At 41.0% G+C, this 19,512-nt stretch overlaps 1 protein-coding gene and 1 non-coding gene across 2 annotated transcripts in view; one reads left to right on the forward strand and one right to left on the reverse strand.

The window, feature by feature from the left end:
- The window catches only part of DNHD1 (dynein heavy chain domain 1), a 94,397-nt gene that overhangs the window by 6,473 nt on the left and 68,412 nt on the right, over positions 1-19,512 (forward strand). The window contains 3 exon segments of the mRNA XM_023509892.1: positions 3,803-4,006; positions 4,083-4,193; positions 5,733-5,889. Coding sequence (XP_023365660.1) covers positions 3,803-4,006; positions 4,083-4,193; positions 5,733-5,889 — 472 coding nt within the window.
- LOC111724468 lies at positions 501-607 on the reverse strand. The gene has a single exon (XR_002772770.1). It is a non-coding gene; the product is annotated as a U6 spliceosomal RNA (small nuclear RNA).

Below are 19,512 nucleotides of genomic sequence, written 5' to 3' on the forward strand. Positions count from 1 at the left end.
TCCTATTATGTTTGATTAATGAGGATTGCTAGAAGGAGACTAGACAGATTAAGAGGGGAAAAGGGGGTTTGCCTCTTCCTTTGTTTGCTCTTCCTATCACTGTTGCCCCAGCAACAGTCCTTCACACTGGCAGCAGCAGGTACTTTCTGAATCAGCCTCTTTATAGCCCTGAGGAGTACCAACACTAGTTGGTGACAGCTTTCTTTCAGAGCTCTCAGTCTCAGCTCTGTAAGGCCCTTCCTCCAAACTCCTCAGGTATTAATAGCAGCCACCCAACAACTCCTGCTTAGAAATCTGAATCTCAGCTCTGCAAGGCCTTCCTCCAAGCTTATAGCTTCTAATAATCCAAACCTTTCCTCTAATTGTTCCTCTAATTCTGGAGCTGATATGTCCTCCAGTTATTATCTCTTCGCTACCTTAGTGTTCCTTTCTTTCTTTCTTTCTCAGTCCTCTGACACCTTTTAAAAAACAAATTCCCTCTTTCTTTTTTTAGTGCTCCAAAAAATACAAAAGAGTTCATGAATTTGCATGTCATCCTTGTGCAGGGTCCATACTAATCTTCTCTGTATCATTCTAATTTCAGTATATGTGCTGCCGCAGCAAACACAACAAATTCTGTTTTTAAAATTGACTTTATTGAAATGCTTAGTATGGTTTCTGTTTACCTGACTATACCCTAATTGACATAGTACTTGGCATTATGAGTGGTCCCAGGAAACTATCCTCAAATATGAGATTCTCATATTGGTTTGGTAATGACCTTGGCCTTGAACTGTATTGAGTTTTTGCTAATGGGAAATAGGATACTAGTAAACATGTAGTGGCATCACAGTGAATTAAATTATCATTTGTGGTTGAATGTGATGAATTACCTACTGACATCTGCTGGCTGCTACACTTGACCTTCATGGCAGTTATGATAGTAATGGTAGCAATATGGAATGGTAGCAATGGAATGCCTACTGACCACAATGGAGAGCTTAAATAAAATAAATGACAAGCTTTGGGCTTTAAACTATTGACATCAGTCATAATCAGAGGAGCATCACAATCAAAGATAATCAAGCACATAAAGAAATAAGAAACCATGAGAAAGAAAACCAAAAAGCCAATGAATGATTACAGGGCCAAGACAAGCCAAAAAAAGGAAACCCAGCACAGTGAGTTCAGCACCAGCACCAGTTGCTTTTCCACAGACAGAAGCAATATTGATTCTAGGAGGTAGTTGGATCTCAATTTTACTATATATTCCTGACAGACCAAGAAGAGGAGCCAAGTTTAACAGAAACAAGAAACTTTGGTGGGGCCACACCTATGGTGCATCTTACAAGGGTACATGTGAATCTTTCTAAATGTAGAATATAAATGTCTTAACACAATAACTAAGAGGATACCATGAAGGCTATGTTAACCAGTTTGATGAAAGTATTTCAAATTGTATATAAAACCAGCACACTGTACCCCATGACTGCATTAATGTACACAGCTTTGATTTAATTAAAAAAAAAAAAAGAAAGAAACTAAATGAGCAAAAGTTGTAGTACAGTCCCCACACCAAGGAGAAAGGTGAATTTCTAGCTCAACTTTACTCCTATGTTGTAAACATTTGATGTCCCAGCCTAAAGTTCAGGAGATTCGATCTGTGGTTCCTTGATATGTTCAACCAGATATTCAGCCTAGTTTTTCTAGTTGTTCTCAAGTGAGGGTATTGGCTCAAATTTCTAGTGTACCATCAGTAGAAGTAGAACTCTTAACTTCTTATTTAATTAAATTAATTATCCATGTAACAGTTTTTTAAAAATGTGTTTGAATTTATCACATTTTTACTGTCTTTGTTCTTGAGTTTGATTCATAGTTAGGAGGGAATTATTCTCCATCTTCTTAAAATCATCCTTGCTCAACTGTCATTTCCCCACCCTTAGTACCCATTTAAAATTACATTCCCTTCTTCTCTGGCACTACCAATTTTACTTTTCCTGCTCTTTCCCCACCTTCCTATCATTTATCATGTTTATCATCTTTTTTTCTCCAGTAGAATGGGAGTTACATCAAGGTAGGGAGGGTTTTTTTTGTTATACATGTACTTAGTGCTGTATCCTCAGACTTAGAACAGTCTGGAATAGGGTAGAGACTCAGTAATTTTGTTGAATGAATGAATTGTTCAGATTAGGAACAAATTTGTATGGGTTAATGATGAGTTTAGTATAGAACTTGCTGTGCTTTAAGTGCATGTAAGACAGAGTTTGACCTGTTTTAGAAACAGTTGAATGTTTGGGTCTGGGACACAGGGAGATCTTGATTGGCCCCATTTACCCTGTAGTGTCACTTAGTACTCGAGGTGATTCTGAGCGCTTTGAGGTCTAGGACTTTGTAGTCATCTTTATGTCCTCTTCTCTAACCACAGTACTTGACCTTAGTTGTGGTTTAACCAAGTTCCATGAAAGTCAGGGACTGAATTTTTCTTGTGTAAAGTTATATCTGTAGTGAGTGACATAGCACTTGTCCTTGATCAATATTTATAGAATGAATGAATAGCCCCCAAAGGAGCAGTTGCCACTCACTAGGAATGAGGAGAGTACTTCTAACTCCTGGCCCTGTGTACAAAGAGCAGCCTCCATTAAGTAGATCCTAGAGAAAGGACTATCCCAAGGGGAGAAGCAGGGCTCAGTTAATATAAGCTACTACCCTGCAAGAAGCTAAATGGGCTATTGGTTAAAGGAGGGGGCTTGAGTCAGGGAGAGTTGGTTTTAAATCCTATATTTTTCCATTAACTATCTTGGGCAAAGTTTTAACTTCTCTTTGTTTTAGTTATCTCATCTGTGATTTGGGGATAATAATACTATACTTAAAAAGTCTAGTAACTTTTGTCAAAAAAAGAAATAAGGTTTATATGATTTAACTTAGTGAAGCCATTCTGGTACCTGTCTAACTGCTCTTAAGTCATTTGCTTAAAAATGTATTCTAGGAAGCTAGCAGAGATGAGACAGAAGAGATTATTTTATCTCCTATGCATTGTAAGACTTAGGATACAGCTTTTAAAGGGCTTTTAAATATATTCAGTGCTTAAATATACCCAACATTACTGGCTCCAAGTTATGTAAACAACATTGCAAAGTAAATGCTTTATTAAATGTGCCCAAATACAGATTATGGTAACTGGTCAACTGCAGCCAGATACACCTATTAGATAAGTACATATAAATTGCATTTACTGCAGGATGTAGGTGCATTTTGCTAAAGAAGGCAGTCAAAGACCCATTAGGATTTTAAGATGGCTGTGGAGGTACTTGTCTGGTTCACTGGGTTGTAATGTTCCTTTTTATTTGCCTGTGACCAGTCTTCTAATCTCTCCCTGCTATTTTCCACTCTCAATTACTCCAATTCTCTTTGACTATCTTTTGGTATCTAAGTATACATGTATTTTGTCAGTTCTAGTATGAGTTTTTTTTCACATTTCAACATCTCTGAAATTGTGATACATCTTACAAATCAGTGGAATACCATATTAGAGGCATTTTTATCTTAGTATTTCATAAAATAATGTTGAACTTACAATTGATTATGATTTAGAATCATAATCACTTCTTGGAACTGGATAGGTTTCATTTATCTTTGGCATTGAGTTCTTCTTAATAACATTTGCTTAATCTTTCTAGTTTGAAAGTCATCTTGTAACTCTTTTTCCCTTTTCTGCTTCTACCTTCCGTTCTGCCTCTTTTCATCTCCTTCATCCTCCTTATGTCTCTTCTTGAAGTCTGCACATGTTGCCAGGGCACCCACTAATCAGAGCTCTTTTTTAAAGGCCCTACGACTTGATGGTGGTACCACCCAACAAGGTGAATCCTGAGCACTATATCTTCTCTCCCTTTGGAATCTTGCATATACATCCTGAGGAAGGTAGTGAGATCATGACGATGGGTACCTGGCACCGCCACTCTGTTCTCTGGAAGCAGCTCCAGTTGATTCCATTCTTTAAATATTGCCTCTTACGCAAATCCTTGACCTGGTAGGTGATGATGAGTGTGGGATTTGAGGGAAATGGAAGAGAGCAACTGCATATTGTCACGATTTCTAATCTGTAGTTGGAAGAAGAATGTGAGGTTGCGTGAATTGCATCAGATCCGGATTTTCCTAGGAAATCATCTGCTCTATGCTGTGCCCCACTTTGGAGCTGGGCTACTCCATATTAGTAGGTGAGGCCTTCCTTAAAAACACAATTTTGGTGGACTTTGAAAAATTAGCTTTATAAAATGTAGTAACATGTTCATTTTAGAAAATTCAGAAAATACAAAAATGCACAAAAGAAAAAACACTCTATTCCAACCACCTGTAAGTCACCAATATGAACATTGTATTGCTTATTGATTTACTTATTCATTTATTTTTTGAAACAGAGTGTCACTCTGTCACCTAGGCTAGAGTGCCCTGGCATCAGCCCAGCTCACAGCAACCTCAGACTTCTAGGTTCAAACGATTCTTCTGCCTCAGTCTCCCAAGTAGCTGCAAGCACCTGCTACAATGCCCAGCTAATTTTTCTATGTTTGGTAGAGTGGGGTCTTGCTCTTGCTCAGGCTAGTCTCAAACTCCTGGGCTCAAGCAATCCTTCTGCCTTAGCCTCCTGAGTCGCTGGGACTGTAGTCCCCTGCCACAACACCTGGCTAATTTTTTTTTGTAGAGACAGAGTCTCACTCAGGCTAGTCTCAAACTCCTGGGCTCAAGCAATCCTTCTGCCTTAGCCTCCTGAGTCGCTGGGACTGTAGTCACCTGCCACAACACCTGGCTAATTTTTTTTTGTAGAGACAGAGTCTCACTTTGTTGCCCTTGGTAGAGTGCCATGGCATCACACAGCTCACAGCAACTGCTAATTCCTGGGTTTAGATGATTCTCTTGCCTTAGCCTCCCAAATAGCTGGGACCATAGGCACCTGCCACAACACCCAGCTATTTTTTTTGCTGCAGTTTGGCTGGGGCCGGGTTTGAATCTGCCATGCTTGGTGTATGGGGCCAGCACCCTACCCCCTGAGCCACAGGGGCCAGCCATGGCTAATTTTTTTATTACAGATAGGATCTTGCTCTTGGCTGAGGCTGGTCTTGAACTCCTGAATTCAAGGGATCCTCCTGCCTCAGCCTCCCAAAGTGCTAGGATTACAGGCATGAGCCACCATGCCCAGTCCCTTCTAGTCTTTTTTAAAATCACATGCAAAATGTGTTATACCTAACATACAGTTAAATAACCAGTGTTTTTTCCCCTCTGAATCACATATTTTGAGCATATCTCCATACATGATTATGATCATTCTGTGGAGTTCTTTGTGGGGGTAAGGGAGATTGTATAACAGAGGTGGGCTTCCTCAGGGGTGGTCAGCCCAGAGAGAAGTTACAGTTTAAAACCTTTAGCTTACCTGTTTCAAAGAAGAGCCTCTGCAGTCTCTCCTTCTAAGTCAGACTTTGGGACCTATTTGACCTTCTGTCCTGGCAGAGAGGTTACTAGATATAAACACTTATACATATCCTGAGCCTTTCTCAAAGATTCCCCAGCCAGCAACTTTCTGTGCTTGTACTCTTCTGAAGACCCCTCAAGAGGGAGCTGTCATTGTTGGGCACTGTTGGAAATATCACAATCTTTGTAAATATTTTCCCAGTCTGGGATAAACTGGGCTAAGAAGAGGTCAAGGGTATTTAAGGAAGAAGGGCTGGGATGTCAGTTCTGACCAGCTTAGCCTTTGGTTCCAGGCTTCTGCAGGAGCTACACTCTGTGTCCTGGCTACCCCAGGAACAAGATCAGTGCTATGAGCTGAAAGACCTGCAGAGGGCTCTAGTCAAGGAGAGGCACAAGGGTCTACGGCTGCTCCATCGCTGCCTGAACCTCTGCACATCTATTCTTCAAATGGTAAGAGGTTCCAGTTTATTGTGAATTCCCCAGAGTTGCCACCCTTCTTAAATTCTTCCTGGTTCCACTCTGTGACCTGGGCTCTGTGATTGGTTCAGAGCCACTGTCATGCCCAGCAACAGCAATTTCTACTCTGAGATGGATGGATCAAAAAGTTGGCTCGGCGCCTATAGCTCAACCGGCTAAGGCGCCAGCCACGTACACCTAAGGTGGTGGGTTCGAATCCCCAGCCCGGACCCGCCAACAACGATGACGGCTGCAACCAAAAAATAGCCGGGCGTTGTGGCGGGCACCTGTGGTCCCAGCTGCTTGGGAGGCGGAGGCAGGAGACTCGCTTGAGCCCAGGAGTTGGAGGTTGCTGTGAGCTGTAATGCCACGGCACTCTGCCCAGGGGGACAGCTTGAGGCTCTGTCTCAAAAAACAAACAAACAAACAAACAAACAAAAAAAACCAGGTAAGTCAGAGGCTCAGATTCAACCTTTCCTTAAGTGTTGATCCTGTCTTAGGAGCAGGGAGACGGAGCATAACAACGTCTATTTTTTCTGTTATCTGACCTGACATTAAGGAATTAGGGAATTATGGAATTTGAGAACTGAAATCCTGATCTTACATGCTGCTTGGCTTATCTTTGAACCTGTCTTAACCTTTGGCAGGCTTCTGTTCAGGTGTATACATGCAATGATTGAGTCCTTTCTATTTATGCCTACTTTGCATCTGCGTTACATACCCCTACCCTACCTCTTACCCTTGCCTGTTACTGTGGTTTGCTTTTAGGTGGGGCTGAATATTCACACAGGTCCCTGGCTAATCAAAGTGTATAGATAGTCAAGTTCGCTCAGATCTTGTGAAAATGAGTAGTGAAGTGAAGGAGGCACATACTGCCTGGCTTGAGCCAGGTTTGGGGTTCTGCATGTTGCTCCAAACTTTTATCAGCAGTGGTTAATCACAAAGGACAGAACTCTGAAGTCTCAAAGATGGCCTTCACAGCAAGGAGTTTCTATTCCCAGGAGGAAGTATGGCTTTGATGGATTGCTCTTAGTTGAAATCTTAAATATTTTAAATATCTATGATAAAAAAAAATTCACTAAATTTTAAATAGTGAAACTCTTTACCCCTCCCAGAATTACCTGTCCTCCTTATCCTACTCTGTGAACTACTTTTTCTATTTTCCTTCTTGCCTTTTAAAATACCATGTAATTTACTTTATTTTTTATTTAAAAAAATTTTTTTAAATTAATTAATTAATTTTTTTTTTTTGAGACAGAGTCTCACTTTGCCACCCTCAGTAGAGTGCAATGGCATCATAGCTCACAGAAACCTCAAACTCTTGGGCTAAAGCAACTCTCTTGCATCAGCCTCCCAAGTAGCTGGGACTACTGGTGCCTGCCACAGCACCAGGCTATTTTTAGAGATGGAGTCTCCCTCTAGCTCAGGCTAGTCTCCAACCTGTGAGCTCAGGCAATCTACCCACCTTGGCCTCCCAGAGTGCTAGGATTACAGACGTGAGCCACTGCACCCAGCCTTATAAGTATTAGTATTTTTTAAAATACTAATTCTCCATGATAGAATGTAACCTTTACTAGAGTAGAGAGCTTTCTTTTGTTCACGGATGTATCCCAGGAACCTAGAAGAAACTTTCCACAAAGATATTGTGTAGTCCACATTGTTTATGACCTTGGACTTAATAAAGGGTCTGCATAGTTTACGAGTTTGCACTGTGTGGGCCCCTCTTTTTTTGGATGTTTTAGAAGAGTGGCATTAACAGATAAAATGCAAACTCTATAAGATCATTTAAAGAGATTTATTTTGAACTGAATATGAGTGATCATGGCCTAGTGCTATATAATCTCAAGAGGACTTGAGAAACTTTGCCTGAAGTAGCTGGGTTACGGTTGGGTTTTATACATTTTAATAAGATAGGAATTATCGGTAAAATTAAAAATTAGGCTGGGGCAGGTGGCTCACGCCTGTAATCCTAGCACTTCGGGAGGCCAAAACTGGAAATTCACTTGCGACCAGGAGTTTGAGCCTGAGAAAGAGCAAGAGCAAGACCCTGTCTATACAAAAAATAGAAAAATTAGCCAGGTATGGGTGGTATATGCATGCAGTCCCAGCTACGTGGGAGGTTGATTTAGGAGCCCTGGAGTTTGAGGTTGCTGTGAGCTATGATGAGGCCACTAAACTGTAGCCCGGGAGACAGAGCAAGACCCTATCTCAAAAAAAAAAAAAAATTATGAATCAATAACATTGCAAGTATACATTGGTTTGGTCTAGAAAGATAGGACATCTCAAAGCAGATTATAGGGGAGAGGGTTAGAGATTCTTTGATTTGTAATTGGTTAGAGAAATAAAGCTTAGTCTAAAGGCTTGGAATCAGTAGAAATGACTGTTTTTTAAATTTTTTATTAAATCTTAGCTGTGTACATTAATGCATTTATGGGATACAATGTGCTGGTTTTATATACAATTTGAAATACAACAAACTGATAAACATAGCCTTCACCACACTTTCTTAATTATTGTGTTAAGACATTTATATGCTACACTTAGTAGATTTGACATGTACCCTTGTAAAATGCACCATAGGTGTGTTCTGACAAATTACCCTCCCTCCACCCATCCTCCCCTCTTCCTTCCCCGCGCCTTCCTCTTGGGCTGTAGTTGGGTTATAGCTTTCATATGGAAGTGTGGGTGATTATATATTGGTTTCATAGTAGAGCTGAGTACATTGGATACTTTTTCTTCCATTCTGGAGATACTTTACTAAGAAGAATATGTTCCAGCTCCATCCATGTAAACATAAAATAGGTAAAATCTCCATCTTTTTAAAGGCTGCATAATTCCATGATGTACATATACCACAATTTATTAATCCATTTGTGGGTTGATGGGCACTTGGGCTTCTTCCATGACTTAGCAATTATGAATTGGGCTATAGTAAACATTTTAGTGCAAATATCTTTGTTATAAAGTGATTTTTGTCTTCTGGATATATACCTAGTAGAGGAATTACAGGATTGAATAGTGGGTCTATTTGTAGATCCCTAAGTGATCTCAAACTTCTTTCCAATAGGAATGTATTAGTTTGCATTCCCACTAGCAGTGCAGAAGTGTTCCCTTTTTTCCACATCCACGCCAACATCTATAGTTCTGGGATTTTGTTATGTGAGCTTATCTTATTGGAGTTAGATGATATCTCAAAGTGGTTTTGATTTGCATTTCTCTGATGATTAAGGATGATGAGCATTTTTCCATGTATCTGTAGGCCATGCCTGTCTTCTTCAGAGAAGTTTCTATTCAAATCTCTTACCCACTATGAGTTGGGATCACTTGTTCTTTTCTTGCTTATTTTTAATACATTTGAGTTCTCTGTGGACTCTGGTTATCAAACCCTTGTCAGAGATATAATCTGCAAATATCTTCTCCCATTCTGAAGTCTGTCTACTTGCTTTACATACTGTGTTCTTGGTTGTGCAGAAGCTTTTTTCAGACTTTTACACTATAAGTCTATAGTGATTAAAACAGCATGGTACTGGCACAGAAACAGAGAGGTAGATATATGGAACAGAATAGAGAACCAAGAGATGAACCCAGCTACTTATCATCATTTGATCTTTGATAAGCCTATCAAAAACATTCAGTGGGGGAAAGATCTCCTATTTAACAATGGTGCTAGGTGAATTGGCTGGCGACCTGTAGAACACTGAAACTGGACCCCCCACCTTTCACCATTAACAAAAATTGATTCTCACTGGATAAAAGATTTAAACTTAAGACATGAAACTATAGAAATACTAGAAAAGAGTACAGGGAAAACACTTGAAGAAAATGGCCTGGGAGAATATTTTATGGGGAGAACCCCCGGGCAATTGAAGCAACACCAAAAATGCATGAATGTTTTAATGAACTCTGCTAAGCAGAGAGCAAGTTACAATATACCAACTCAAAGCGGTAAGGTTAAGCAATTTGATGGCCTATAGGTGTGCCTTAGGTACTATTTACAATTAGTCTAAAGGCCAAAAGCGGGGGGGTAGCTCAGTGGTTGTGGACTGGCCACATGATCCAGGCGGGGCTGGTGGGTTCGATCTGGCCCAGGCTTGCTAAACAATAACAAAAAATAGTCAGCCTTTGTGGTGGGTGCCTATAGTCCCAGCTACTTGGGAGGCTGAGGCAAAAGAGTAGCTTGAGCCCAAGAGTTTGGGGTTGCTGTGAGCTATGATGCTACAGCACTGTACCAAGGGTGACAAAGTGAGACTCTGTCTTAATTTTTTTTTAAAAAAAGAGGGTTTATAATGAGCCATGTCTGACCTCCATTTCATTTATGACTTGAGATCTCAGTTTTAAGTTTTGTCTGGGGTCTCCTTGGCCAACATGGGTTCTGTTCAGTCAGCAGGGTGGCTTAGGACTTTAATTTTGGTTTACTTTGGCTAAAGGTGAAATTTATAATCTCTCTTTGGGTGGTATAGGAGAAAAGGGCAGGCTCAGCACCTGTAGCACAGTGGTTATGATGCCAGCCACATACACTGAGGGTGGTGGGTTTGAACCCGGCCCAGGCCAGCTAAACAACTGCAATGAAAATAAATAAATAAATAAATAATAAAAATAAAACAAAAAATAGTCGAGCATTGTGGTGGGTGCCTGTACTCCCAACTACTTGGGAGACTGAGGCAAGAGAATCACTGAAGCCCAGGAGTTGGAGGTTGCTGTGAGCTGTGATATCACAGACTCTACTAAGGGTGAGAGACACAGTGAGACTCTGTCTCAAAAAAAAAAAAAAAAAAAGGGCAGCCAATAGCTGCCCACACTTCCATATGAAAGCTATAACCCAATTACAGCCCAAGATGAAGGGATAAGAGGAAGGGGCGGGGAGAGAAGAGGGGAGGATGGGTGGAGGGAGGGTAATTTGTCAGAACACACCTATGGTGCATTTTACAAGGGTACGTGTCAAATCAGATCAGCAGTGTCAGGATCTAGAGCAGTGTCTTTCCACCTTTTTTATCTCACGTATATTTGAACCTATGGTTAAACTTCCGTGGCACACTTAAATTATGGTGATCAAAAAAAAAAAAAATATATATATATATACTTACCGTGCTTTGAACTTCTTCTGAAAATAATTTAATTAATGATCTTTAAAAATTTTTTGAGGCACACCTAAGATCCTCTCATGGCACATGGGCTGAAAATCACTGATATGGAGCCATGGTGCAGAAGTGAAAAGGAGGTAATGATCTTAGCCTCCCGACGGCAAATGCTGGACCTGCTATTATACCAAACGAAATAGGGCATGAGAAGGGCTGAGCTACTTCAGTCTTTTCCTATTTCTTAATTCCTAAATACCACCTATGTTTGAAATGTTATAAAAATATTCATAACTTTTTGAAATTCAGTAGTGAATTTTAAGTATAATTTACATGCAGTAGCCAAGTTTGAACTATCTGGTTTAGTGAATTTTGTGCATTTGTATACATACTATGCACTCAATGTAAACTGGCCCAGATCAGAGTAGGGAGCATTTGCCTTCAGCAAGCTTCTTTTGTTGATATTCCCACAGAGGTAACTACTACTCTGACGTCTGTTATAAAACATTAATTTTTTATGATTTTGCATTTTATATAAATGGAATTGAACAATACAAGCTCCTTTTTGTCTGGCTTTTTGCACTCAATTCTATGTTTGTGAGATCTATCCATAATGTTCTAGGTAGCAGTGGTTCACTCTTTGTACTGTTTCTGCCCAGTAATTGGGTTCCTTTCCCACTGCCCAGAAGGAAGCCAGACACAGAGACATCAGAGGTTGCAGCAGAGAACGGGTTTAATATTGCAAGGGACCGAGCAAAGAGATGGGAAGAAGTTTCTTAAATCTCTTTCCCCAATTTTGGGGATAACTTTTTTATTTTTCAATTTTTGGAGGGAGGATAACTTTTTTAAAGGTAGTTTGGTGGACAAAGGGCCAGGGAATTGGGTTGCTGATTGGCTAGGGATGAACCCATAGGATTTGGAATCAGAAATAGTCTTCTTGGCTGAGACAGTTCCTGAGGGGTCACAGGACCTGTTGAGTTAGTTCCCACAACTGGTAACTGGCCTGGTTGGTGTCATTTGGTTCCCCAAAATGCAGAGTCTGGAAGATAGCTCAAAGATCAACCTTAGATTTAATAATAGTGATTGATATTAGTTGTAAAAGTGATTGGGTAAATCACAAATCATACATCAGTCAAGGATACATGACTCTTAAACAGTAAGCAATTATAGGAAGGCAAGCTCTGAAACAATGGCTGGTTAACTTTTATCTGTATCTATACTTCTGTAGAAATCAGACTTTTACCATAGTTCTTGCCTTAATGGCCTTACATTACTTTAATATAGGTGGTTTCAGTATTGCTATGTAATATTTCACTGAATGAATTAGTACAGGTTTTTTTTTTTCCCAAAGAGACAGGATCTTGCTGTGACACAATCAGAGCTCATTGTGTTTAGCCTTGAACTCCTGGGCTCAAGTGATCCTCCTGCCTTAGCCTCTCAAGGAGCTGGGACCACAGGCACAAACCACCATGCATAGCTAACTCTTCTACTTTTTGTAAAGATTGGGTCCCTCTGTCACTTAGGGCTGATCTCAAATTCCTGGCCTCAAGTAATCCTCCTGCCTTGGTTTCTCAAAGTGCTGGGATTACAGGTGAGAGCCACTGTGCTCAGCCTGTACCACAATTATATAACTATTATCCTATTGATAGACATTGGGTTTGGTTGCATTTTTTACTATTATGAATAATGCTGCTATGAACATTCTTGTACATGTCTTTTGATGAACATAAACACTCATTTTTTTGAAGTATATAATTATAGAAGTGGAACTGCTGGAATAGGGTATACACATGTTTTGCAGTACCAAATAGTTTTCCTAGAATAGTTGTACTGGTTTACATTCTTATCAGAAATGTATATTTCCAATTGCTCCACATTCTTACCAGCATTTAGCATTGCTAGGGTTTTTAATTTTAGCCAAACTGGCAGGCTTATAGTAGTAGTTCACTGTAGTTTTAATTTGTGTTTTTATGATGACTAATTATGTTGAGCATCTTTTCATATATTTATTGACCATTTTGGCATATGCTCTTCCATGAAATAACCAATATTCTTGTTCATTTTTAAATAGGTTGTTTGTTTTTTCTGTTAATTTGTAGGAGTTTGTGAAATAATAAGAAATATATATAGGATGTCTATAAAGTTTGTGTGCAATGTACTATGTTAAACTATTTTATTTTATTTTAGACAGAGCCTCACTATGTCACCCTCAGTAGAGTGCTGTGGTGTCACAGCTCACAGCAATCTCAAACTCTTGGGTTTAAGCAATTCTCTTGCCTCAGCCTCCCAAGTATCTGGGACTACAGGCACCTGCCACAATGCCCAGCTATTTTTCTTGTTGCAGTTGTCATTGTTGTTTAGCTGGCCTGGGCTGGGCTCAAATCCACCAGCCTTGATGCATTTGGCTGGTGCCATAACCATTGTACTACAGGCGCCAAGCCGTTGTTAAACTATTTTAAATTGCACATGAACTTTGTGGATACACCCGTGTGTGTGTGTGTGTGTGTGTGTGTGTGTGTGTGATGGGCATCATGAAAGTTTTGATTTATACCAAAAATCAGAAATGTAAAATCATTTTTTTTCTTGAGACAGTCTTACTATATTGCCCTCGGTAGAGTGCTGTGGCATCATAGCTCACAGCACCCTCAAACTCTTGGGTTTAAGTGATTCTCTTCCCTCAGCCTTCCAAGCAGCTAAGCCTACAGGCACCCACCACAATGCTCAGCTATGTTTTTGTTGCAATTGTTATCACTGTTTTTTAGCTGGCCTGGGCTGGGTTCAAACCCACCTGCCTCAGTGTATGTGACCAACACCCTAACCACTGGGCTACGGACACAAAGCCAGAAATGTAAAATCATTTTGATTACTATATTTCCTCAAAATAATTGCCCTGACATTCTATGTACTTTAGCATTTTTTTAAACATCCTTTCACTCATTTTTTTTTTTTTCAAATGCTGTTAAGCCAACTTTTGTAGGTGTAAACACTTTCGTTAGGGCTAGAGAACTTTCTTCTGCACATATTTTTTACTGTAGAGACCAGGTCAGGACTACGGAGGTGAATGAGTCAGAAGTTTAACCTCTGTGGACTCCAAGAACTGAATGGTGATATCGGCTATATAGGTGGATGCATTGTCATGGTGCAAGATGGTCCCCCACAGTGCTGTCCTTGGTCACCATTCCTGAAGCTTCACGAAAACTTTTAGTAGGCACACTGTTGTGTACCACCGAGTGGTAACAGTCCTTTGTTCCTCCAGAGGCACAGTTGCAACATGGCAGCAACTTAGAGAAGAATGTTGCTGCCATTTTCTTTCCAGCCCTTTGGGGCTGCTTCACTTTTGTTGGTGGATTTTCATCAGGAAAAATCCACATTGGGAACTGACACTTATTCTTTGGATCAAAACTGGTAAACCCAGGTTTCATCACCAGTAACAATGTCAGAAACGCATCTAGTCTCGCCTTGGTAGACTCTGACCAGCATTTCTTCACACCCTGATTCATCATGGATGTGCTTTTTGCTCATCTGTCAGCATATGAAGCACCCATCAGGATGAAACGTTCCTAACTCAAAGATAATCATGTGGCATTTTGGATGCTGCAGGCGATCCAATCTGTAGGGCCACTTCAGTGTCCTTAAATGTCATTGTTTTTGAGAACCATTTTTTCCACAGAGGCAATGTTCTCCTTAGTCCCTGCAATCACCAGATTGCCCACTCCTCTCCTTGTCTTTCTGTAAAGTTTGGCCTCTTCTAAATTCTTGAAACCACTGAGACATCATTGTGCAGGAAGGAGTAAGATCCCTGAAAGCTTGTTACAAATGCTAAAGGCTTGGACATTTGTTAGGCCCATTTTAAAAATCATAGAAAATCATCTCACTAAAGTGATCTCTTCCCAGCTCCATAGCTGATCTGGCTGAGTGCAATGCAGATGGAAACAAACGAAGCCCTCCCAGAGACACTGATATCTCAGCAAGTTGAAACTTCCCTGGGTAAATCAGAAAGGACGCTGCTGTCAATGTATTTCTTGAAAGTGAAATAGTAGACTATAACACAGTCTGTCTCAAAACTTTTATAGTGACCTTGTGTGTGTGTATGTATGTAGGTATATACAGGTCTCTCTGCTCCAGTTCCTGAAATATAGTTTCTAAAACTCTTGTAGATAAGGGCACAAGGAGAATCTTTTGTTCAATATTTGGTCTTTGACCCTAATTCCTGACACAGGGATGCTAAGACTTTTGTAATTCCCTGAGTGATAGGACCATCTTTTGTTCTAACAAGGGGACTTCAGGGTGTGGCTATTAAGTGAGGCTCAGGAGGTGGCAGATATGCCAGATATCAAGAGGTCATCTGTTAGAGACCTTGTAAAAGGTACAGGAGTTATCTGCTAGAAATCATCTGTAACCTGGAAGGAATGTTTTAACAGAACCAGAAAAGCAGGAAGAGTTCCAATTTTTTCTTTTTCATTTATTTATTTAGTAAAGATGTGACATTTTCCTTCCAACTACTGAGGACACTTGGTCAATAGCATCACAAGCTCTCCCAGCTAGTGAGTGTGTTCCTGGCATTCTAGAATACAGAGCATTCTTTTTATCTTAAAGTAAATTTATTTCAGGTTAATGTGAGGGTACAAAAGCCAGGTCAAAATATTTGATTTTGTTAGGTAGAATACCTCTTGTGGTTTTGTCTCACACACAAAAGGTGTGCCAAACACCCCCATCCCATGCCCATTTAGTGAGAGCACCCCAACTCCCTCCTCCTCCCTCATAACTCCTTCCCTGACTTGAATTGACATGAATTTTTCTCCTATGTGGGCATGCATCAGACTATTTACCTAATTAAACTGAAAAGCTTCTGTACAGTTAAGGAGACAACAACTGTCGCAACCCGTCGGGCTCCTTTGGCCCTGGTCTCGGTTAGCGCAGGAAGGAACTAGGCGAGAAGAGGATTAGAAGTACAAGCTTGGACAAAGCAAATGACATAAAATCTATGTGAACCAGCTTGATGAAAGTATTTCAAATTGTATATGAAAACACTGCACTCTACCCCATGCATGCATAAATGTATACAGCAATCAATTATTAAAAAATAAATAAAAAAAAAGAAGTACAAGCTTGTGGAAGGCGGGCTAGCCCTTACCTTCCGGGTAGCCCAGAGCAACCGCTGCACCAGCCTTTTATTGGAAGGGAATGATACAGGTGAGGGGAGTAATTAACAATGACTACGTGCTGAGGGCACGGGCTCCTCCCACAAGGAGCTCCTGTGGAGGAATGGCCCGAGGTCCACGCCTCAGCTGCAGATCATCTTGCTCGGATATTGGCGTCTCCTACATTTCCCCTCTCTAGTGTATTAAAGACATTTCTGAAGAGGCAAGGGAGAAGGTCTGTTGTTTCTCTTTACCGAGAAGCTTTCTGTTGAGTAAAAGAAACAAAAGGGCACATAAGCATAACAAAAATACACCATTGGAGCTAATTCGGACATAAAGGAAACTCATATTAGTCAAACTAGGCATAGGGGAAATCTTGTCCCCTATGTGCTAATCACCACTCAACTATGTGCTATGGGCTGACCTATAGGGCTCATGACGCTTCCATGGGAAGTATTAAGCATCACCCAAAGCTTAAGTAGAGAAAGGGCTGCAAATTCAGACCCTTTCCAAAAAGCAGTGTATAACTTTAAGAAAGATCAGGTGCCCAATGAAATAGAAACGAACCCAACAAGTGAAATTCTCTTACCTTGCTGATACCATAATAACCTTTACCTTAAAGCCTGTTGTTCGAGGTCTTTGTTGTCCCAATTGTCCAAAGTTTAGACTATGCCTCCTAAGCTTGCCTGGGGCTTAATATACAGCCCAAAATAATGAAATCCTATATCAATCCTCCCACTCTGCATGGAAGCTCCTGCTGCCTCTTCAGGGAAAAGGGGCGCTGACCGCTCCTAACTGCTTCCTGCTGAGACTGGGCGGCGACATGGGAGAGGCAGCTGGAGTTCCCACAGAGGAGATTGATCGAGGATTTCTCCACTATGAAATTGCCTAAGCTAAGGTCCTGTAGAAGAAAGGTTAGTGAAAACAAACTTGTTTAAGATGCTGGTAAACTTTCCTGCTTGTGTCGAGGCTTAATCCAGCAGGCTGGTAGCCACTGCTTTTCTTTATGTTCTGTAATAATATGGGCAAAGCCTCGAACCCACTGCAGCACATAGCCAGGCTTCCACTCTGTCATATCTGGTTTTTTATAAAAGATAGGTTGTTGTACTGGAGAGGATGGTGCCAATGGCGTTCTGCAGTTGTCTTTTCATCATTGCTGAGATTAATTAAGAGCAAAAAGAGCTTTAGTGAGCAGAAACCTAAGACTAGTATGTAAGGGTAGGAAATGAACTGACCCCTTCCTTTTAAAGTGGTAGTCAGTAAATTAGTCTTATAGGATTCCGTTCCTATGTCAGCACATGCCCGTATATGCTCCTCTAAGGGAGCGTTTTGTGCTCTCAAAGGTCACAGGGCCTTTTGACACTCCGAGTTGGAATTTTCAAACGCTAAAGTCTCTCAGCTCTGGTTGGGCAACAGCCTTATCGACTGCAGTTTTTAGTCGGGCTAGAAAGTCAGTATAAGGTTCATTTCCCGATTGCATTATTTTAATGAAAGATTTAGAGACATCTCCAGGAGCCTGAATCCTTTCCCAGGCTCTAAGACAACACAGTCTTGTCTGGACTATGGCTAGGTCATTGTATTGAAGCTGATTGGGAATCCCCAGCCACTGCCCAGACCCAGTGAGCTGTTCAGATGTTATTGGGATGCCTCTCTGTTGGTTCTGGTGACTCATTAGGTCAGCCTCCTCCTTCCACCAGGTTTTAAACTGTAAATACTGTCCGGATTCAAGAACAGTTCTGGCTATCATATCCCAGTCGTAGGGAATGAGCCACTGTTCCTGTGCAAGCCCCTGCAACAGACCTCTGGAAAATGGGGACTGCATACCATACTGTGCTATGGCCTGTTTTAAATCCTTAAGAACTGAAAAGGTGATCATATGGTGGTCAAAACGCTGGCCCCCTTAAGGGTGTTGCGGATCAGGAGGAATATCAGTGACCGTAACCGGAAAAAGCCCCAAAGTGTTTTCCCACTCAAAATCACCAGTATTACGCCCTTCTAATACAGCCTGCATAACAGAAGTTACAGGTGGTTCGTTTACATAGGGAGGTGCTAAGGGCAAAACGGGGTGCTCTGAGTTAGCATTTCTGACAGTGAGACTATCTGTCTGATCTCCCTGTCATTTAATTTGTTCAGCCATAGTGGTCATAGCGGTGATTACTTGCTCATTCATATCATATGCTCTCGCTTCCCAATTTTTCTTAGGTCCAGTTTCCCACTGAACCTCACTATCCTCGCTTTCAGATAACGATTGAACATCACTTTCATCCTCAGCTTCTACTTCCCGCGACTTCCCAAACAGAAAGTTACCCACGACTTTGCTTAATCAGACACCTTACTTATTCTGAGCGTGGTTTCTTAATTTCTAAATTGGCCAAAGGTCCCACTTTCCCTGAGTGTTGTTTCCTTTGGACTTCCTTCCACTGTCTACCAAAGGCCTCACCTACATCCAGGTGTTGAACCCTTTGGTCCCCATCCCTGGTCTTCTGCTGTGTCCTGCTATATCCTGTTGACTTAGGCCAAAATGTCGTGACCCGTCGGGCTCCTGTGGCCCTGGTCTCGGTTAGCGCAGGAAGGAACCAGGTGAGAAGTGGATTAGAAGTACAAGCTTGTGGAAAGCGGGCTAACCCTTACTTTCCAGGTAGCCCCCAGCAACCTCCGCACCAGCCTTTTATTGAAAGGGAATGATACAGGTGAAGGGAGTAATTAACAATGACTAAGGGCTAAGGGCACGGGCTCCTCCCACAAGGAACTCCTGTAGAGGAATGACCCGAGGTCCACGCCTCAGCTGCAGATCATCTTGCTCGGATGTTGGCGTCTCCTACAAACAACCAAAGCAAAAGGGAAAAATTCAGAATGGGAAAAGATATCTGCATATTACAGATTGGACAAAGGCTTGATAACTAGGATCTACAAAGAACTCAAATTAATCAATAAAAGAAAAAGGTAACAATCCCACAGATCACTGGGCAAGAGACGTGAATACAACCTTCTCTAAAGAAGACAGACAATTGGCTAACAAACATATGAAAAAATGCTCACCTAATCATCAGAGAAATGCAAATAAAAACCACCCTGAGATATCACCTAACCCCAGTAAGATTAGCCCACATCACAAAGTCCCAAAGCTGCAGATTCTGGAACAGATGTGGAGAGGGGAGAACACTCTTTACTGTTGGTAGGACTGCAGCCTTTTTGCAAAGAAGTATGGAGAATCTTCAAAGATCTTAAATTAGATCTCCCATTTGACACCTCAATCCCACTATTAGGCATCTATCCAGAAGAAAAAGAGTCATTTTATTATAAAGACACTTGCACTAGATTGTTTATGACAGATCAACTTACAATCACCAAGATGTGGAAACAACTTAAATGCCCATCAACTCAGGAACTGATTAACAAAT

Source organism: Otolemur garnettii, unplaced genomic scaffold (assembly GCF_000181295.1).
Source record: "Otolemur garnettii isolate 467f Iridium unplaced genomic scaffold, OtoGar3 scaffold00001, whole genome shotgun sequence".
NCBI classification, from domain to species: domain Eukaryota; kingdom Metazoa; phylum Chordata; class Mammalia; order Primates; family Galagidae; genus Otolemur; species Otolemur garnettii.